The 22,120-nt window shown below is 32.8% G+C and overlaps 1 protein-coding gene across 23 annotated transcripts in view; it reads right to left on the bottom strand.

The window, feature by feature from the left end:
* The window catches only part of LOC145277031 (one cut domain family member 2-like), a 590,906-nt gene that overhangs the window by 234,722 nt on the left and 334,064 nt on the right, over positions 1-22,120 (bottom strand). For 14 of the 23 annotated variants that reach the window (XR_013868089.1, XR_013868091.1, XM_080128649.1 and 11 more), the window contains one exon: positions 2,058-2,120. The exons of the other annotated variants lie outside the window; for them this stretch is intronic. Coding sequence is in view for 12 of the 14 variants with exons in the window: in XM_080128649.1 (XP_079984775.1) it covers positions 2,058-2,120 (63 nt within the window). In the remaining 2 variants the exon portion in view is untranslated. The remainder of the gene's footprint in view (positions 1-2,057; positions 2,121-22,120) is intronic. 23 annotated transcript variants of the gene reach the window in all.

Below are 22,120 nucleotides of genomic sequence, written 5' to 3'. Positions count from 1 at the left end.
CATGACCATTTGCATATGCATAAGGTGTCTGCCAGATGGATTCCCAGGTTGCTCACACCATTCCAGAAGCGAGAACACGTTGAGTGCTCGAGGATGAATTTGGAGATGTCCCAAGAAAATGAGTAAAAGTTTTTCCAAAAGACTGATTACACAGGATGAAACCTGGGTCCATCACTATGATCCAGAGACCAAAGTCCAGTCAATGCAGTGGAAGCACTTGGACTCACCACCTCCAAAGAAGGCAAGGGTGCAGCCCTCCGCTGGCAAGGTCATGCTCACAGTCTTCTGGGACCAGGACGGAGTAGTGATGACAGATTTCCTAGCAAAGGGTACCACAATTACAGGAGCCTATTATGCTTCACTTTTGAGGAAATTAAAGGAAGTTATCAAAATCAAGAGGCAGGGCAAGATCAGCAAAGGTACCTTCCTCCTGATGGACAACGCTCCGGTCCACAACTCGCATGTCATCAGATCAGAAGCATGGGCATGTGGTTATGAAATCCTTCCCCATTCTCCCTACTCTCCTGGCCTTGCACCCTCTGACTTTCACCTCTTCCCAGCCATGAAGTTGTTTTTGAAAGGAAAGCGTTTCCTAGATGATGCAGCCTTGATTTCTGAAGTCACGTCGTGGTTGGAGGACCAACCTGGGGTGTTCTACAAAAACGGTCTCCAGAGCTGCATCAAACGATGGGAGAAATGCATAACTCTGGGTGGTTCCTATGTAGAGAAAGACTAATAACTGTGCCAAGTTTCATTGCTCTACTGCTATGGGAAGTGGATCAGGGGCATTACTTATTGCACACCCCTCGTAATTCCTTGTGTAGGAATTGTTTTTTCTGAAACAAGCGTTAATCAGCAATTTATAAAACTTACTTTTAAGATGTGTTCGATAAAAGTTGTTACAGAATTTGTGTCTTCATTATCCATATTGATGCTACACTTTTGTACTACAGTTTAAAGATGTTATTAAATAACAGCGAGCCTAGTGTATGTCTCGCTTTAGGGACTTGCTTGGCAAAAGCTACAGCAGAGCAATGAGTCTTAAATCTAAAGGAAGAATTTCACTTAATGAAAGAACTTGGAAAATGCTTCCGATTTGTAAAAATTGTTTGCTAACATGCAAGACGTTTTGGTGCAAACTTAGTTTGAGGTAGATTTAATGCTAAAGCACAACACCTATCATAAACTATTGATTGTATATGATTGAAAGCACGTCGATATTTTACCCAGAGCTAGAAAAAAGATTAGGATTCATACTTTTCTCACAGTAAACTTAGTATAAGAATAAAACGAATAAGATTTAAAAAAACAAACAAAGAAAATGCTTGTGTCAAGGTAGAAAGATTGACTCATTGAAAATAAGAGAAGGTATTTAGTTTTCTCCCACTGCAAGAACTTAGACACCAGGGTCAGAAAGTGGGATTGAAAAGTAAGCACTGCAGAGGATGGGGCACTCTAACCTGCAAAAAGTTCCTGCGCTGCCTCGTTGGCATTCTCCAGTGAGGTCACCCCAGGTGATTAGCAATAGACTAACCCTTTCTCAAAGAGAGAAGGCAAAGCCTGGGAGGGTGAACTACCACCACAAAATCAACAGGGACCAGATCATTATAATAATGGTCTAGTCTCTGTTAATTTTAGGGGCCCAGGATAAAAATCCCTAGTCGCATTAAAAATAAGAAAAATTACTGACACCTGGAATTACATGTCATTTATGACTTTAATAAGCACTGCTATGCGTTTATTGCTGATAGTGACGTGTAGTTATAGTGATGATAATGATGACAGATCGAGAAGTCGGTGTTAATAAAAAAAGAGTGAATTAGGGTAAGTGTGTGTGTAAAAGAGATATTTGAAAATAGAACCAATAACGGACTTGCTCTATTTTTTTTATTTTGTTTCTTAAATTTTTGTTCTCCATCAAAAATACTATTTCTCAAAAGACAAGTAGATTCAAAAGGAGATGAAATAAAAAAAATAAAAAAAATGTTTAAGTATTTCTGTGTATAAAAGAAATGTTAAAATGACAGTAAACAATGTGAACGTCTTTTAATATTTACCTTCTGAGTAATTTCTTTCGTGGCCCCTCATCAGAGAAGAATATGTCCAATAGTCAGTTAAATCTGGAAAAATAGACAAAGTCACAGAACTGTTATAAGCATGTAGAGGTCACTGAAGAAGAAGAAAACAAAAAAAAAAAACACAGTTAAAGTTTGGGCGAAAAGACTGCTAATAAAAATGGTAAGGAAGAAAGAAAGAAAAAAGGGGAAAATATTAAGTTATGTAAATAGTAATATATGAATGGTAACTTAATATTTTTCTATTTCCCCTTTTTTCACTTTCATAATGGTTTTATTAGTGTCTCTTCGCCGGCAAACTTTAGCCGTGTCTTTTCTTTCTTTTTCACTGGCCTTCCATGCTTACAACATTGTTGTGACTATCGGATTTAACCAACTACTCAACATTCTTTTTTGATGACGTTCATTTATGATACAATTCTCAGAAAATAAATATTAAAAAAAATTATTGCCATTGTTCAATGTTATATTAAATTTGCTATATTTAAAAAAAAAACATGGACGTTAAAGTCAAATAATTATTTTTGTAGTTTGAAATCATAATTAACAAAACAATAGCCCTGATTATGGCATAAATTGTATGTATGTTTTTAAATCAGAAATGTTTAGAGTTTGTGAGGAATAAACTATAAATACACACAAGTCAATAAAAAATAAAGTGAAGCTAATGAAACTTTTCAATAAACACAAAATGTTTAAAACCATACAAAATGGTAAATTTGGTTTATAAGAATCGTAATATTACCCAGGTGATTGTTAATACTTTTAGTTACTACAGTATAACATTGAATATTTCATAGTAGTTGCTATATAAGCAAGAATAGTCACAACAGTGTTACTAGTCAAGCAATCTCACTCTCACTCGTTAATTACCAGGATAGGAGTCTGATATATTTATCAATTAAAATAACTACATTTTGGATACAGTCATACCTGTGCTTTCCTTGACAAAAAAATAAGAATTCATCAGTGAATGTTTTTTCAAGTGTTTTGTGGATATTTTACTTATGGATGCAAGCCGTTTTGGTTTGATTTGAAAAGAAAAATATGAAGAAATAATTGAAATGAACAATTTTTATGATTTTGTTTTTATTTAACTTTGATAGAAAACATTTTAAATTTATTATCAAGAAAAAATGTGTTTTGAAATGGTCAAAAAGAATCATGAATTAACTATTATTTCTCCATTAAAAATAAATGCAAAATCATTATGATTTAATTCCAGTTTTCAGAATTGTTCAAGTGACAACGATCTATTCAGTATTTCAGTAGAAAATGGATAATTAAAAATTCTTAATTATGAACTTTCAGCCACTGTAGATGAGTAGTTTTTTTGGTTTTTGTATAAAGAATAACAGACTGAAAAATGAATGATACACAGACTCAACTCAGACTGACTAGAGTTTGCATTGATTCCCAACTCTAGAGAGAAAAGGATGAAAGAAAATAGACAAATTGTGAAAAGTATAAATTGGATTAAGCAGATTGTGTTGGCTACAACAATGAATGGCTACTGGGTTTGACTCATGGACACCAATTGAGGTTAAGCAGACATGAGCGAATTTTGTTGCCCTACACCATATACTCCTGATACCTTCTTTCCACAAACAATACAGACCTCCTCTCTTTTTCATTATTGGACATTGGCCGGTATGTTTATGAATGAGTCATTTTTACCCACATGGAAAGAACACAAAATCCATAGACAAAAAACTTTCATAAAGAGTTCACCAAAATGGTCTATTACACACACACGCACACACAGTTATATAATTTATTAAGAAAGTGCTCAACACCTGTGATAGAGCATATGTAGATCTAAGTAAAAAAAATTATAGGTAGTCAACAGCATAAGATAATGTAGTTTCGAATGTTGTGTTCGAATTAAAATCGAATGCAAGAAACTGTTAATCACAATGTACTGTTGACTGAAAAACAAAAATGTCAGCATTTTTTTCTTTACTTTTCTTTAAAATATGAATAAACTCTTAAGATAATTTGTTTAATTTTATTTTTGTTTCATGAAACAAAATCTACTTTTAACAAATGAATTTCGTTTCCTTACTTTAATTTATTTCAGTTATTTTATGGGTCTAACTGATGATTACCCCTAGTGACCTCCAGATGGAGATGAAGAAAATTTTGACCCTTATTGAAATGTTCTACTCGTTAATATATAGATTTCTACAGCACACAAATACTGGCATTCATATATGCATATAAAGTATATATAAGAAAGTTTTAAACATGGAATAAAATTTCAGACAAAATGGAATGATAAGTGAAATTAATGGATAAGTATGTAAACAAATTAGTTAACATAATAACACAGACATCTCTAAAGCTACCTATATTCCATCTTTGATCTGCTACAAATTAATGTCAGGTTTACTACCGGAATATCGATTATCTTTAGAGATATATCTCTGTCATTATCTTAACTAATTTGTTTCATGCTTATATACTAATTCCATATACTAACCATTCCACAGATATGCACACACACACACTATATATATATATATATATATATATATATATATATATATATATATATATATATATATATATATATATATATATATATATATATATAGAGAGAGAGAGAGAGAGAAAGAGAGATGGACGTGCTTAAGTTTTTTGTTTTGGTTGCCTCCTACTCTCCTTCTTTTAAAACAAACGACACGTGGGAATCTCTCCAATTCTAAAATAAATACTACCCACACAAGAAAAATCACCATCTTTTATATCCCTGAGGTATACACATATGCAAATGAGTATGTGCTTCGCTTTTAGTCCAGTCATGCATGCACAGTACCATTTCTGTGTCGACTGTTATGATGTTCACCTCGTCATGCATTGTCTACACTGATCTCTTATCATGTGCAAGGTCGTGCTGGTAATCTCTAGTGCGTGGTTCATCGCACAATTATTTCTGAGGTTTCTCCATTTTGTGTTGCCTGTCAATGAAACAGTGTGATATACCCAGTGTCCTCTGAAATCTCCTCATCTGCTCTGATAAACAGGATGGTATTTGTCTGGGGTTACACATCCTTAACATGGTGCAAGACACAATCCACAATAACAGCTTGTGGGCTGATCACCTCTGTTACTGTGCCTTCTTGGAACTTGGACGTGGATTGATAATGAGGCAGCTTGACCCATACTGGGTCACCCAGACAATACTAGTTTTGTGTGGAGACTGATGACGTGGGCACTGGGTTGATATTCCTTATCCTAGACTCATGTCTGTAGAGCTTGTTGGCAGGTGCACTCAATGATGATGTATCGTCCTTGAATGCGATGTTGTATCAATCCACTGCTTCCTGAGCAGAGGACCCCTTTCTAGCTGCAATCCAGTTAATACTCCAGTGGCACTTGGGGACACCAAAACTGCAGGTGCACTCCTCAACTGGCAGAAAAATCCTTGAATTCCCCACTAGTAAATGCAGTGTCTTCCTCAGAAAGTGGTTCCTGCGATGGGCCACACTTGAAGAATATTGATTCAAGATGCTGAGTGCTGTTTCTGGAGTCCTGCCGAGACAACAGCTACCAAATGGTAAAATGTGCTGAACCATAATCAGTAACCATCAGAAAGTGTTTGCCGTTATAGTGAGTTATATCTATTCCCAGCCTTTGCCAATTAGCTTTTACCGCTAATCCCATTTTGTCCAATGAACTGGAGCTGGATCAATCATCTGACATTCTTCACATATAGCTGACCTCACATCAGCTTCGGTAATCATTAGCCAAACTCACCAAGCGAAATATGCTGTACATGAGATGCCTGAATGTCCGCTACTCTTATGTACTTCTACGATCTGACTACTTTTAATTTCATCACTCTTCATAGCATAGGTAAGAGGTACAGGCTCAGTGGCAATTTTTATTCTCTCGAGCTACCTTTGTGATACCCCAGTTATCGGATCTGCCAAGTTCTGGCTCAAGGGATCAGAGCAACATCTATAGACAGTTCATACTCATCCACCAAGGACTTTATCATTTTTAATAACTACCTTGTGAGCTTTGGTCTTTCCACTGAGCATGTCCACTAGCCAGTGATACATACTTATTGAGTCTGTTGTTAAGTGTATGATTTTTTCACTTCCATTATAATCTCAGATTGTCTTTAGTGTTGCATCAACCTCAGCCAAGTTAAAGTGCAGAGTGTTGTTCATGGACTGCAGCCAACATGCATCTTTGAACATAACATCATTATGTTCCAGGAGCACATTGGTCAACAGAGAACATGTGTACCCATATATTGCCGTCTTGTTCATTCCCACACCATAAGCCCTATGAAGGATCACTTTGTTTTACTGCGCCTATTGTTTCTTGGACCATTTTTCCAAGTGAGACATTCTCTGTGGTGTTATTTCATCCACAGGTTACAGCATCAGCCCTTCACTTTATAACTCCAGTTATTGCTCGGAGCCACTTGTACTCCTGAGAGTTTACAAATCTACAATAGACATTGCTCTGTCATATTTCAGTACAAGTTTTAGGTCAAATCTTCCTTCAGCCATAATGCTGAGATAGCTTATGTTTGTGTTTTTTAATTTGGTTGTCTCCTACTTGTTCCGCCTCTCCTTCTTCTGTAATGAATGATGCGTGGAAATCTGACTCTGAAACAAATACTGCACACACAAGACTATTCACCATAATTTATGCCCCCAAGGCTTAGACATATGAAAATGAGTATGGGCCTCGCTTTTAGTTCAGTTGTGCATGCACAGTGCCATTTGTGCATCAGCTGCCATGGCGTTCAGCTCGTCATGCATTGTCTACAACAGATGATTTCAAATTGTAGGAAATACTGTAAAGAGGACAAACCTAAAAGCTGATCATTGAAAGGCTTCAAGATGGATATTAGTAAATATGTATGGAGAGCAGAATAGGAATGTTCCTTCTCCATAAATTAAAATGTAAGGCTCATTCAAGGTTCCAGGCAGATTTGAGGATAGCTGAATATCACCTGAGGTTACAGTGTGCAAACAATTGTAACTATAAACACAATGAGGAAACTATCTCACGCACACATAGAATCGTCATTATAGACAAGTTGAAAGACGATTAAAAGTAAACAGTTTATGAAAGCTGCTGAAGGCATACTTAATCCTTTGTTTCGTTCATTTCAATCATTGCGATTTGAAAAACCTGCTCATATTAATATGATTTGGAGTTGGTTTGTGATAATAGCAACTATTACAAGTTGTAAATAAGTAGCAGTTTGGAGGTAGAATTGGCAGAGAAGTAGGAAGGAACAATTCGAAATAGTGCAAGAATTTAATTAACGTGGGATCTAAAAGGGTAAAAATTAAGATTGTTTTATGACATATTGGAAGTCATTTAATACCAAAACATAGATATATGGATACAAATATGCCAATACATTAATAGAAGATCGGCTCCAAGTGTAAGTCATTTAAATATTACAACACATGTACAGTCATATTAGGAGACCATAAATATAAAAATTATCACCACCACACACACAGTTATTGTTTCATGGATATCAGAATGGATAGTATCCAGGGTATAAGAAGAAAATCCTAATAACATAAGGATGCTCAATCTTACAAATATAAAGAATTTGAATAATAAATTTGCTTGTTTTTTTAATATATTCTCAAGATGTTTGCTGATTTTATTAATTCTCTCTCTCTCTCTCTCTCTCTCTCTCTCTCTCTCTCTCTCTCTCTCTCTCTCTCATATATATATATATATATATATATATATATATATATATATATATATATATAAGTTATGAAAATATATTTATCACAATTAAGCTACATAGAAGTTCATGTTTCATTCCCATGAGGAATCGTCAGGCTAAAATGAGTTTCATAAGTTAATGTTTAGCTCTAGTCACATAATATTAAGCATTGTTGAAGTAAATACTCAAACTCGATACAATTTATATTTCTTTATAGCATTTGATGTGGATACATGAAAAAAAAAGTAATTATATATATATATATATATATATATATATATATATATATATATATATATCTCACAATAAATTGTGAAATGAATTGCTTGTTATCCAATCAAAACAATGGATTTGATGTTTATCAGAGTCCATTTCACTTAAATAATGCCATTGCTATGGTTGTCATTGCTGACCTGGATGTGGCCAAAATAGTCCAAATGTCACTCATTGCTAATTAATAGCTAGTGAACTCATTTATACACACATGAAATTTATATATAGTATATTTTCTTCAATATTGTGTGTATTCATAGTAATATTATAATATTAAAGTATTATTATTCTTATAATTTGACCATCTAATTTCCATGCATGTTTATAGTGTGTACAGACATACGTGTGTAAATTACATAAGGAGATTGAAGAAAAAAAATTCTTTCACTGAATTCTCGCAAAGACATTAAGAAATATTAGGAAGTGGTTGAATTAATAGAATGATAACGGAGGCAAGATACATAGATAGCTAAGTGAGAGGTAGGTGACATGTTCAAAGAATTATGAATTACAGCTAATTAGAACAATTAAAACGGGTTTTTTTTTTCAAGCATAACCCAATCCCAGAACTGAAGTATATTTTAATACGTATTTTGTGTTATTAAAGGATACTAGAAAAAATCCTTAGGGAAACAAACATTGATTAACATGCATTTAGTATGATTATATATATATATATATATATATATATATATATATATATATATATATATATATAAAATGCGATCAAATAGAAATTACATTATCCTTTACAAGATTTAAATATGTCTCTTCTCATAAATAACCTTAATGCCGTCTATTTATGCTTAATAAATGACGTGAGGGACTTTATCATGGCGCCCCGTCTCTTCCTGCAAGAAAGCGATGGATATTTTTTTTTTTTTTTTTAGATAAATAAAAGAAGGAGGTTTTAAAAGCATTGACATCGTAGATGATTCCGAACTGCGTGTTTACTCTCTACGATTATTGGAGGTGTAAAAGCACTTCAATGAATGAAGCAATTGAATCAAAGATGAAAAATGAAAAAAAAAAAAAAAAAACGTACAAGGATGTATATCGCTGATGCATTCATTCAATCTACTCATCTATATACAATCGACTTTGAGGGTCTTGTTTGTTATCTTGTCATTGTGCACAGTAAATGAGGTCATTTACTCATTTAGACACCGGAGGTGGCAGGTATGACATTTTATTTAGATCATTCGTGACCCAAAGGGTGTGTGGGAGATCTAATAAACTTTAGGGCTGGTTCAGCCTTTAACAGACTATGGATACCCACGAAGAGGTGCCTGCGCGTGGAATTGTTGTGTCAGGAGGTGCGCAATCTCCAACCATACATCTCCTGAGTTGACATTCTTAAATACCAGTGGCAAGTGAAGTGTATGTACAAGACGACTGGAGACAAATGCTGAGATAAACGGAGAACACATACAGCGCCTAGAATTCCCAAATGGTCACCCATCTGGTATTAACCAGGCTTAACGTTGCTTAACTTCGGTTATATGTGGTGACAAGTAAGGTTACAACATTCTTAGATCTAATAAACTACTAAAACTAAGAATGTTGTAACTTTGCTTGTCACCACATACACTTGTCCTCTATACCTGAATGGTTTGAATAATCAAGGTGGGAAGGGTGTATGAATGATAAGAAAAATGTTAGGAAGAATAGAATGATGTAAATAAATAAAAGAGAAAAAAAGGAGGAAGAGAGACGGTCTATTATGACATCACAATGTAGTTTAACTTTGTGAAATACTTTCACTTGTGAATCCTGTAAAACCGATGTCAAATTCAAGAAATAATAAATTTAATCATATATTTAACAAATACTACCCAATGGTTCATGACAGGTTTTGTTTAGCAATAAATATTCTATTTTAAACTTTGCCACAACTGATAGATCATCATGCAGAGATATGTGCATTCATTCTGCAAGTTTAGTGATGAAAACTAAGACTTTGGAGTTAGTCGGACTTGTAAGAATGCTAGGAGCTGAAGTTATGTTCTTTAATCAGAAAATAATTAAAAGTCTGAATATTAGAAGATTTTAAAATAAGGAGTCGGGTATTTTGAAATCCTAGGAGTCGGAGTCAGAACTTATGCTCTTCAATTGTGCAACCCTGGAAAACGTTGTTTCAAATTGAAGCATTACAGACTATTTGATAGACAAAGTACTTTGCAAGTATTTTAATGGAATGTACTCTGATGAACTCATAGCACTTGCCTCCCCTCAATATAAATACTTCCAACTAACTCAATAGGCAGCAAAATCCCACCTCTTCACTGTAGAGATCCCAAGATACCGAACTGCTAGACTTTGGAATTCCCTCCTGGTCACCTTCTTGCCTCATGTAGAGTCCAAATATAACTTGAATAAACATCTAATTGCTTAACTCTCTTCATTATTAGGTGAAAATAGCATCCCTTGCTTGATTAAATCAAGAATCAACAAGACATTTGAAAGCAGATGGATAGAAATTGAAAAAAAAGACACATGTGCAAAGAAAGAGAGAGAGACAATAAGCATTTTCCTTTTTCTAATTAAGTATTTTTAAAACATGTATTTAAGAGATTTAAGAAGGTATTCAACAACAGGTTTCTGATACCAACTGAAATGTGTCCAAGCAAGACTACTATTGTCATATTTAAATAATAATAATAATAATAATAATAATAATAATAATAATAATAATAATAGGATTAAAGGAAAATAGAAGGCAATACACAATATATCTCCAATTGAGATAGATGTCGAGATAGGCTTATTTTAACAGAGGAAATTACAAAAACAGTTTGAGGATGGAAACCGTGTCAGTTTATCACTGTTTTGAATGTTACACCCGTAATTTACAGATTTCATTGGGACTGGATTCTAATCCGGATTTTAACCTAATTCTTTGTGATGATTGATAGTCATATATGATTATTTTATAATGGATGTCTAACACACGCACACACACATTTTATATATATATATATATATATATATATATATATATATATATATATATATATATATATATATATAGACGTACCTGTGACCAGTTGGATCACAACCACTACCTGACATTTATTTAGATATCTTTTTTGCATAACTCAATATAATGTCTCTTTTCTTATATTTTATTATATAGAATTATTTATTATAAATAATATACTTTGTATATATAATTTATAAACGTTTTTTTAATGTGTTCAGACACACATATGTAAATTACACAATCATGGTGAATAAAGAATCAGTCCTTATTTTTTTATGCTCAGAGAAAAGAAAAACATTAAGAAATATATTTTAGATCAACATAGTGAGAAGGACCAGAGAAATACATACCACCCATCTCTCTTAACTATGTATGTTCAATTATATCTAATTAGAACAGATTTTTTCAAACATAACTCAATTTCAAAACTGATGTATATTTTACCATTTCTTTTGTGTTGCTATTGAAGTATATGAAAAAACTCTTAGAGAAACAAACATCGCTCACCTTACATTTGATATAAGAATATATCTATTAGTTCTCATGAAAAGTGTTATGAACTTATCAGAATTTTCTGTCGAGTTTTTGAGTTGAAAAATTGTAATCAAACTAGTATTATTCTCTCAATTGTAACAATAATAGGCAGTAATGATGAAACATTAGTGTAATTATAAATAAGGAAAACTTTTTCTTTTTAACCATGCAGATTAAAGATTATCACCTGAGTACACCGTTAGGCCAAGATCAAAGTGTAGCATCTGTTCTGACGCTGCACTTCACCTTTTCTGTTTTCGGTCAGTGGAGGAGAAATGCTTCATGACGGAGACAGTTTTTATTCTTGTTCTTATCCAGAGTGCCCCTTTTTGGGGAGTTGGGTTTTCCCCACATTAAAAACCGACCTTGCATCTAACTCTGCCCTCGTGAGGAGGCAAGTAAATAGGAATAATGAGTTTTTGAATGAGGTAAAACACATTAGACTATACAAAATAACTTCAGATAATAATTGACGTTTAAGGAGACAGAATCATAAGAGTTTCATAATATGGTGAAATAAAAAGTATTGATAACCATGTTGTAATCTGCAAAGAAGCAGCCTCATAGTAATGTATTACATAGATGGGAAGCACTTGTAAAGAAGCTCTGCTTGTGAAAATTTTGTCAATCAGGGGAAGAAATAAATTTTTTTTCGTTGTGGTAGCAAAAAGAGTTCTTGCTACAAATTTCTTTCAAACACCTTCCATGGCAATAACGATATAGTAGAGAATGACTATCAACGTCTTTCCATTGAGAAAAGGGTTGTAAGAAACAAAAAAGACGATCCCCCAATTTCCTTCACAAAACTCAAGCATTTTGAAGATTCGTCCAAGAGCTCTGTTGTTAGTCCGTTTACAACTAGTATCACCTTGCCTCAGAGTTTATATGATTCTACTCTGAATTGTGAATGATTGTTCATTATTTTGAACGCTTTCTTCATACCGGTTATCACTAGCAATCAGTATATTACTTGCTTGCAACAATTATATTACAATATGTACTTTTTTGTTGTTGTTTTTAAGATTTTCTCACAAATTGATACCATCTTATACTTGTCTACTCCAAAGGCATACTTCATACTCAGACCCCAATAAAGGTGTAAGCAGATTTTATAATGTCACATTTGATAATACAGGGTGTTCCAGAAGTCTTGGACAAATTTCAAGACTTTTATACCTACTGAACTATACATACGTCAAATGAAAGTGACATCATTTTAAAGCTAAATTTAATATTAATGATTATATATATATATCGGCATGCTTTTTATATCCTTAATAATTTGGAGGATATTTAATATCCAAATGTGTTTGCGACTTGTGGAACACCCTATATTTCTGTACAAACATCTTGCAAGTGCTCACAGTATGGCTAACAGCTTCCACCTCTCAGTAATCTACACCTGAATTAATCTAATGGGTAGATCATGTCCAGATTTATTTTGATTAACATTATTATAATTTTTATCATTACTGTATCATCGTAATTGTTATTAGCATCATAATTATTAATCATTATGATTATTGCCATTTATTTCCTTTGGCTTTTATTAAAAACATGTTTGTTCCATAGTTTCTGGGCTCTAAGAAGGATTTTCTTCGTGTGACGAAAAAAAAATAACAAGATTACTTGAGGAGTTCAACCTAGAGAGGTGTTGGTTGGTCGGTCGGTCAGGATGGGAGTTCATTTACGTGAGAAAAGGAGATGGTGTCGTGGGGTGAGGGTTGACATGAGATGACAAACAACACATCCTCTGTGAAAGATTGATTTAATTTACTGTTTGATTCAGTTATCAATTAGCACATGGCAGGATGCAGATTGTATGCAGCAGACACCTAGGTGAAGAAAAAAACAACAACTGATGGAGCAAACGACCCGACCTCCTCCACCACCACCACCTGACCCATCTTTATTTCGCACCCCCATTTAAATTTTTTTTCTTCACTCTGAGTCTTCATTAGTTCAAAAGCACCATAATGCAAATCGATTTCGACACATCCACACAATATAGATATTGTTATTTTTTTTTTTTCACATATACACATCATATATCTAAAATACACACATGCTAATATGAAAGATGTCAGTGTGTGTGGCCACTAAAAACTTTGCTTATTAGATGTAGGTATGTGAACATTGGTTGTAATTATTTACGGAGGGGTCATGTTTTTACTTTCATGAGAGAAAGGAGGGGGTAGTAAGAAACACCACATAAAATTGTTTACCTTCGATTTTAAAGAGACCAGAACTAAGCTTGTGGAGTGAGTCAAACTGGTAAGAATACAAGGAGTTGGAGTCAATTTTTTAATTTTAATTTTGACAGAATCCGCAAGCAGTTTGAATATTAAAAATCTTTAAGGAATTGTATGTTTTGTAATTCTAAAAATTAGAATTTTGAGAATTCTAGAAGTCAGTTGGACCTTATGTCTTCTGACTCCACAACCGTAAATAAAATCATAGAAAAATAATATGAATAATAAAAAAAAAAAATGATACAGATTCTAAAGTTTTGAACAAATTCAAATAATTTTGCAGATCTTCTAATCGGAATCTAAAACAATAAAATAAAAATGTTTTTAAACCCATAACGTGTAATAACGTTGTGACGGTATGTTTTTGATTAGTTTGAATTGACATTAAAAAATCCAATTAAAAACCCATTCTTAGACGATTATTAAGTAATGCTAACATATTGCTTTTTGTAAGTAGAAAAAAGTTTGCTCAGTAATTGATACTGAGAATGCAGACAAAAATATAAGCAGTAAAATTTTCCTTATTGCTAAGGCAATTAGAGTATCATAGCAGTAAAATTCTTGACTGCTGATCAGTTTCAGGTGATTTGGTTTGGAATCTCAGTGTGAACATACTCGTCTCACGGCTTTCTCTTGATGAATGTACAATCTCCATAAAAAAATGGAGTTTTTGCACGAATATTCATATAAAGTCATAATTTTATTTTTTATATTTTCAAGTAGACAAGTATATGTTAATATCGTTTCTGATGACCTAAAAAACAAAAGATGTTGACTTTATTGTTTCTTTATTCTTTAATTCATTTTTGTTGGTAGAAACTGTCTGACTTGCTATCTGCTTTCTAGTTACTGCTGACTACTTGAAATGGTTTTGCCTAAGAGGTAGAAAAAGTATGAGTTGTACTTTTGTGTGACTTGAAGTTTATATATATCTGTGTGTGTGTGTGTGTGTGTGTGTGTGTATATACAAGAAAAATTTAGAAAGCTATCACAATGCGAGGAATGGGATGTAGTCAATGTTGATGAGGGAAAACAAAAACAAGTGACAATTTACAAATCATTAAATATATACATATATGTCTATATATACATATATTTATTCAATTGTATGAAGTACAAATGTCTTACTTGCATGGTCTGTGACAACATCCATTATATTTTGGAAAAAATACCCCTTTTCAAATGGTGGATGTAACGGATCTATTCAAAGCATGCTGGATCGAAGAGTGAAAAAATGAATTAAATTTAATTCATTTTTTACATTCACTATTTGAAAAGGGGAATTTTTCCCGAAGTATAACAGGTGTTGTCACAGACAAGTAAGACATTTATACTTTATACAATTGAATAAATATATGTATATATAGACATATATGTATATACTTATTGATTTGTAAATTGTCACTTGTTTTCGTCTTTCCTCATCAACATTGACTACATTTCAAGCCTCGCATTGTGATAGCCTTCTAAATCTCTTCTACATACCTATCCCATACAATGCTTCAAGCAAACTACATGTCATATATATATATATATATATATATATATATATTTATTATTTTTTAAAAACAGTAACCTACGGACACGCGTGTTTCGGAGCCCTACTTCTCATCAGCGTAGCTTGACTGTTGATAAGATTCGAACCTTGGACCTTATGTATTTCAGTCCAGTGCCCTAATCCATTATGCTATGATGCCATAGACGATTTTGCTGCTTCGTTTTTATCGTTCATTTGTTTACGTGGTTTTGTTCATTTTTTAAACGATATTAAGGTTATATAATTATATATATATATTTAATTAATTACAAATATACAATGGAGAAGGATAAATACCTGGATATAGATATATATTAAATAGACACAGTAATTAAATCATTAAAGTTTCAGATTTTTATATGTCGGCTAAAATGTGTTACATGAAATTTCCAACATATAATGTTTAATCTATTCCTTACTAAATTAAGTAAATCGACCAGAAAATATATTGAAAAATAAATTTGCTGAGTAAAATATATACTAATTATTACTTGTATTAATCTACATGGTGGAATCATAAAAAATTTTTCTGTAAAACACGCTTAAATGAATTAACAAAAAGTAAGAAAACAATGATAAAATTTATCCCTTGTTGTAAGTGAATGCATCCGGGCAATGCTTTTGTTTCTTTTGAAACTATGGCAATTATAACTCTTTCAGCATCTTGCCTTCTATATTAAATAATTTAATAAAAATGAATTTAAAGTTCTGAAATGCTTAAAGTATATTAAGTTTCAGAATCCGATTAAAATTCATTTCTAAATTATTTGTGCTCAAAGAAAGCCGATAGAAAATTCGAAACACATTCAATTAATCTTTATTGTTGCAAGATAAAAGAGCTATTTCCAGTCATTTAGTCTACGCACTGCTTTCAAGTACAGGTTGAGAATGTTTACATTATAGCCCCTTCGCTTCCAGACAAACACGATTTTCCAATAGAATCAAAACCTTTCAGAATGAATTAATCACCTTCCGCTCATTATTTCTTATTTCCTACATCAAAATTATCTACACATTTAGCAATTCTTCTGCCTCTACTCAGAATATCAACCCCTTTAACGAGTTTAGTTTTATATTAAGAAAGAAAAAGGAAAATATTAGAACCTTTTAAAAGTAAATAAAAGTTTTAAAAAGTAAAAACAATCAATAAATTTTGATCATATTTATAATTCTATACAAAGCCACAATTAACTAAAAACTTATGTCTGTATTTGTCATTTTGACAAAGTGATTAGTATAGCTATGTTGAAAGAAGAGATGAGAATTCTTAGGTTAGTAAATGTGGAACAGTTGAGGTGGCATGTCCAGTCACAAAAGGAAAGGCCAATGGAGTGAAAAGAATAGACTTGAGAGAAAAAGGAAGAAATAAAGACCTGATCAGAGGTAGGTTAGTTTGGAAGTCAATTTCTTAAGATTGTACAATGTATGCAAGTATATAAAACAGATGATGTTTGTCAACTGAGTATATTAGCTACTATCTATTGAATATGAAATATTTGTTACCGATTGAAATAGGGTATACTAGACTCTCAAATCTTGGTAGAGCAATTAATTAGGAAAACTATACTGCAACGTCTACATCACAAGAACCATGTTCCATAACGGGGGTCAACAAGAATGACATTCTCAACCTATAATTAGGCAACTATTGCATCCCGAGAGACAACATTCATGCCAGGAATCTAATATTTAAAGCTGAAAAAGTGAGATTCTCTGTATGCCAAGGAGTTTTTTCTATCATTCATCCATAATAAAAAAAACAAGTCATGCTTAATAATGTGTTGATTAAAGAGTTTGAGGAAATAACTTACAACTCACAAGAGTTAACCAGTATAAATCTATGAGAGCCAATAAAATTGTGATTACTGAAGTGTCAGTACAAAGGACTGATTGTTTGGACGATATATATGGGGATTTGGAGCAGAGTATTTATTGGAATTACTCCAGAAGGTACCGGACCCCAAATGATGCCAATTTCCAATTATAGCATCAGGCTTTCCTGAAATGATTCCTCTTTAAATGCAGATTGGTTAGAATGTTTCTTAACATCAGTAATTAGGCAATAATAGCTGATGTCAATACATTTATGATCATAAGCTGAGCAAAAAGAAATGGAGAGAGAGAGAGAGAGAGAGAGAGAGAGAGAGAGAGAGAGAGAGAGAGATTAATTTTATAAGAGGGACAATATTGGTATAAGAAGATACGAGTATGAGAAATAATCCCAAGATATATACAATTTTCTAAGGAAGATCTTAAGGTTATCAATATGGAAGTTTTAAGAAAGGATACAAAAGCAGACACGAACAACATGAGATGAGGCCAAAATTCAGCTCTGCAAACAATACTAGTGTCACATGTATTGTTAAAATAACCAAGCAGAAATAGCTTAGGATAATATTTAAAAAAAAAAAAATGTATCTAACATGTTTTGTCAAATAAAATGGTTTCCACAGGTTGATAAGCGTGAATGAAATCCATATTTGTAAATATATACGTATGAATAGAGAGAATTAGGCATATAGATATTACAGATGTTGTTGAATGGACAAGAATCACATTCCAAGCCATATTATAAATATTTCTTGTGATGTGGACCACATGAGAATTTGTTGGTTTTCAGTCTTTCAAAATTTTCGGCTAATACTAGACGTTATCAAATGAATGTTGAATTAGTCTGCATCAATACTCCAGTGAAAGAGCATCCCACTTCTTTTTAATTTTTGTCCAAAGTTTTTCCAGATTTGAAATTTTATCATTGCGTAGCTGTTGCTTGATGTAATGCCATACGTTTGCGATAGGATTGAGGTCTGGGGATTGTGCAGGCCAATTCAAAGACGAAATATGCTCTTCAAGGAACCTCTTGACATTGCCAGCTGTGTGAATGGGAGCGTTATTTTGCATGAAAATGGAATCATCATCCAAATTCTGGCCAAATAGGGTAGAAAATGCTCAGTCAACATATTAATGTACTTGGTTGAATTAATTCGACCTTGCAAGCGAATTATAGGCCCTGGACCATTGGGCCTAATAACGCCCCATATCAAAACTGAACCCCCATCACCTTGCAGCACTGAAACTGTGCACCGAGGATTGAATTCTTCATCTTTCCTTTAATGGAAGTACTGCTTAGCCTATTAAACTTGCTTTTGCTGCTAAAAATCACTTTCAACCAATATGAAGAGTCATGATCTTCATTGCATCTGACAAAGTCCAGACGGCGCTTTCTGTTCTTTACAGAAATCATTGGCTTGCATCTTGGAACATAGCCTCGCGAATTAAATTCCTTCAATCTGTTCTTAACTGTAGAAAGAGATCACTTTTTAACAAGATTACACTGTTGTTGGATTTGAGAAGCGATTTAAAATCTGCTTCTGAGGCTATGGATCTTGATAGCATTGTCTTTCCTGTAAGTACTTCTAGGATGACCAAATTTAGGGGCATCACAAACACTGCCGGTGTTTTGGTGCTTTTGTACCGTTTTCTCATCACATTTCAATCTGCATCCGATTTCTCAATTGGATAAACCAGAAAGGTAGAGACTAATGAGCTCCTGACGATCACTAAAAGAGACTCAAGGTATATGGACTAAATGTTACGTTTCATAACCTAGGAACAACAACAATTACGATTAGAGATGCTAAAAAATGGATATTTGTTGCTGCAGAGTTTCTTTTTGCCTACCTTGATTTGAAGTTAATTTTTTATATTGATGTGAACACTAAGATACTTTAATTAAAAGTCAAATATGAACAAGTGAAATAGAGGAATAAAAGGTGAATCAAATGAGATATAGGTTGTTTAAATAGTTACATTCAATTTAGCTTAAATTTGCGGGGTTTTTTTAAATAACAAGTGCAGACTTTCTTTTGGGCGGCACTGTATGTATATATATATATATATATATATATAGAGAGAGAGAGAGAGAGAGAGAGCAAGCGATAGAGAAAGAAAGAAAATATTATCATATCTTTAAAATTGGAACTTATGATAATCAAAATCTCAATATACTAGATAGAGCAATTAAAGAAATAGAAAAAATAAATGAAAATAAAAATTGAATAAATTACAATATTATCCATCGTATTGATCTATCAAATTCAAATAAAGAATTATATTAGTGAAAAATCCTTAATCCATGGATTTTCAAACATCTTCAGGGGATAAAGCATTAAATACATATATATATATATATATATATATATATATATATATATATATATATATATATACAGTGGGGAAAATAAGTATTCCATTATTCTTTATTTAACACATTTTTTATGCATTGAATGACACAAAAATTTAACAAGAAATAGTTACTAATTTAACAATAACAAATAACTTTAGAAATTGGAACCTTTTAATGCATAACAAAAATTATATAATAAAAACGAGAATAGCCGGAAAAAAAGTATTGAACACATTGTTTTAAATTATATTTTATTATTTTTTATAAATAATGCTGGAAATTGTTATTTGCATTTTAATTTGCCGACACTATTATACGTTTTAGAAGTTTCTCGATTGTTGTAGACCATACTCTACGTTGTTGGAAAGTATTGGAACAACGTTAGTCACCAGTAAGCCATCACACGTGAAGGTTCTCAGGATGCGTAAACGTAAAGAACTCTCTCAAGTCATCCGTGATAAGATTATTGCCGAGTACAAGAATGGAATTGGTTATCAGCGTATATCTGCTCAATTCAAAATCCCTGTAAGCACCATAGGAAACCTTATTAGGAAATGGAAGGTGCATGACTCAACCGTGAACCGTCCGTGCACCGGAGCTCCTCGTAAGATGTCGGATCGAGCAGTGAGAAAGATTGTACGAAAAGTTCAGCAGCAACCGAGAACCACACGAGGCGAACTTCAGAAAGATTTGGAAGAAGCAGGGATAGTAGTAACGAAACCAACGATTAGTAATGCACTCCGACGCAACGGTCTTAAATCGCGTACACCTCGAAAGACACCATTACTAAAAAAATGTCATGTTAATGCTGTCTGCAGTTTGCAAGAGACCACTTATTCAAAATGGATGATTACTGGAAGAATGTGATCTGGTCCGATGAGATGAAAGTGGAACTTTTCGGCATTAACTCTGTACGTCGAGTATGGAGAAGAGATGGCACAGCGCACAATTCCAAGAACACCCTCCCCACTGTAAAGTTTGCTGGTGGAAATGTCATGCTCTGGAGATGCTTCTCTTCAAATGGTACTGGGCCACTTCATATTATAGATGGAAAGATTAATGCAACCAAATATCGGGAAATTCTTGAAAATAATCTCTTGCCTGCTTCCAATGCGTTAGGTATGCGACAGGGATGGATCTTTCAACAAGAAAATGATCCCAAATATATTGCTAAAATAACCTCCGATTGGTTCGTACAGAACAAAATAGATGTTAAGTGGCCCAGTCAGTCTCCAGACTTAAATCCTATAGAAAATCTATGGAGAGAGCTCAAAATCATGGTACACCAGCGAGATCCACGTAATAATCAGGATTTGAAGAAAGTATGTGTTGAAGAGTGGGCCAAAATCTCGCCTGAACATTGTCACAAATTAGTTTCGTCGTATAGAATACGTCTCGAAGCTGTAATAGCCAATAAGGGATTTTCAACTAAATATTAGATGAAATTGTGTTAGTGTGTCCAATACTTTTTTTCCGGCGATTCTCGTTTTTATTATATAATTTTTGTTATGCATTAAAAGGTTCCAATTTCTAAAGTTATTTGCTATTGTTAAATTAGTAACTATTTCTTGTTAAATTTTCACGTCATTCGCTGCATAAAAAATGTGTTGAATAAAGAATAACGGGATGTGTCCAACACTTATTTTCCCCACTGTATATATATAGTACTATATATATATATATATATATATATATATATGAAACATTTTAGTGAAAAATAAAACGCATTTTCAAGATATTGCCATATCAAGTATATTGAGCTTTTTATGATGTGGTATGTGAACAAAGATCGCATATGTCTGATGTAAGAGAGTTCGTTTTTTGGCTTTCAAAGTTTGTATATTTTGTTCAGAACATCTCGTGGTAAAAAAAAGAAGAAAAAAAGAATAAATGAATAACATGCCGCCTGATAAGTAAATCTTTATTTTAACATTATAATACAAAAAGTCTTTAATTCTTTATTTACAAATTGTTTAAATTCACATGAAGTTAATAAAATATTGAAAAATACATGGATGTTTTTTTTACAATAACATTACTTTTCCCACACTCGGTTTATCAAATTTCAATAATTTGTAGATAAATACCTTTAGTACATTATTTTGACGGAGGGCGAGATAAATTTAAGTCAAACAAACATTTGGAACAAACTAAAAATTGCACATTTTAAAAAAGGGTAAACAAAATGTTTACAAATAAAACGAAATTAAATAGTAATTGTTGTGTTTCTAGCAATCACATTAGTAATAATATTGCATGAAGACAGAAAGGGACAACAACAATAATCATACAACATAGTCCATATTATGTGTAATGAATATTACATAACATTAAACACGAAATACAGAAAGAGTATATTTTTTAGATTTTAGAGGTTTCAGTATTTTTTTTTATGCAATTCAAGCATCTATATATAGAAAAAAACTTGGTTGGTTAGCCTGTCATGTTTAAATTTGTTTAAAATAGCATTTTTATTAATCAGTCACTCTTAAATTTGAAGTAATATATCCGTTGATCAGTCAAGCTTTTTGAATTGTAAGCAAATATATAAGTACTTACAG

Source organism: Euprymna scolopes, chromosome 5 (genome assembly GCF_053919585.1).
Source record: "Euprymna scolopes isolate OS-2025 chromosome 5, ASM5391958v1, whole genome shotgun sequence".
Classification (NCBI taxonomy): Eukaryota; Metazoa; Mollusca; class Cephalopoda; order Sepiida; family Sepiolidae; genus Euprymna; species Euprymna scolopes.
Note: the sequence above shows the minus strand (reverse complement) of the source record. Positions and strands in the feature narration are given on the sequence as shown.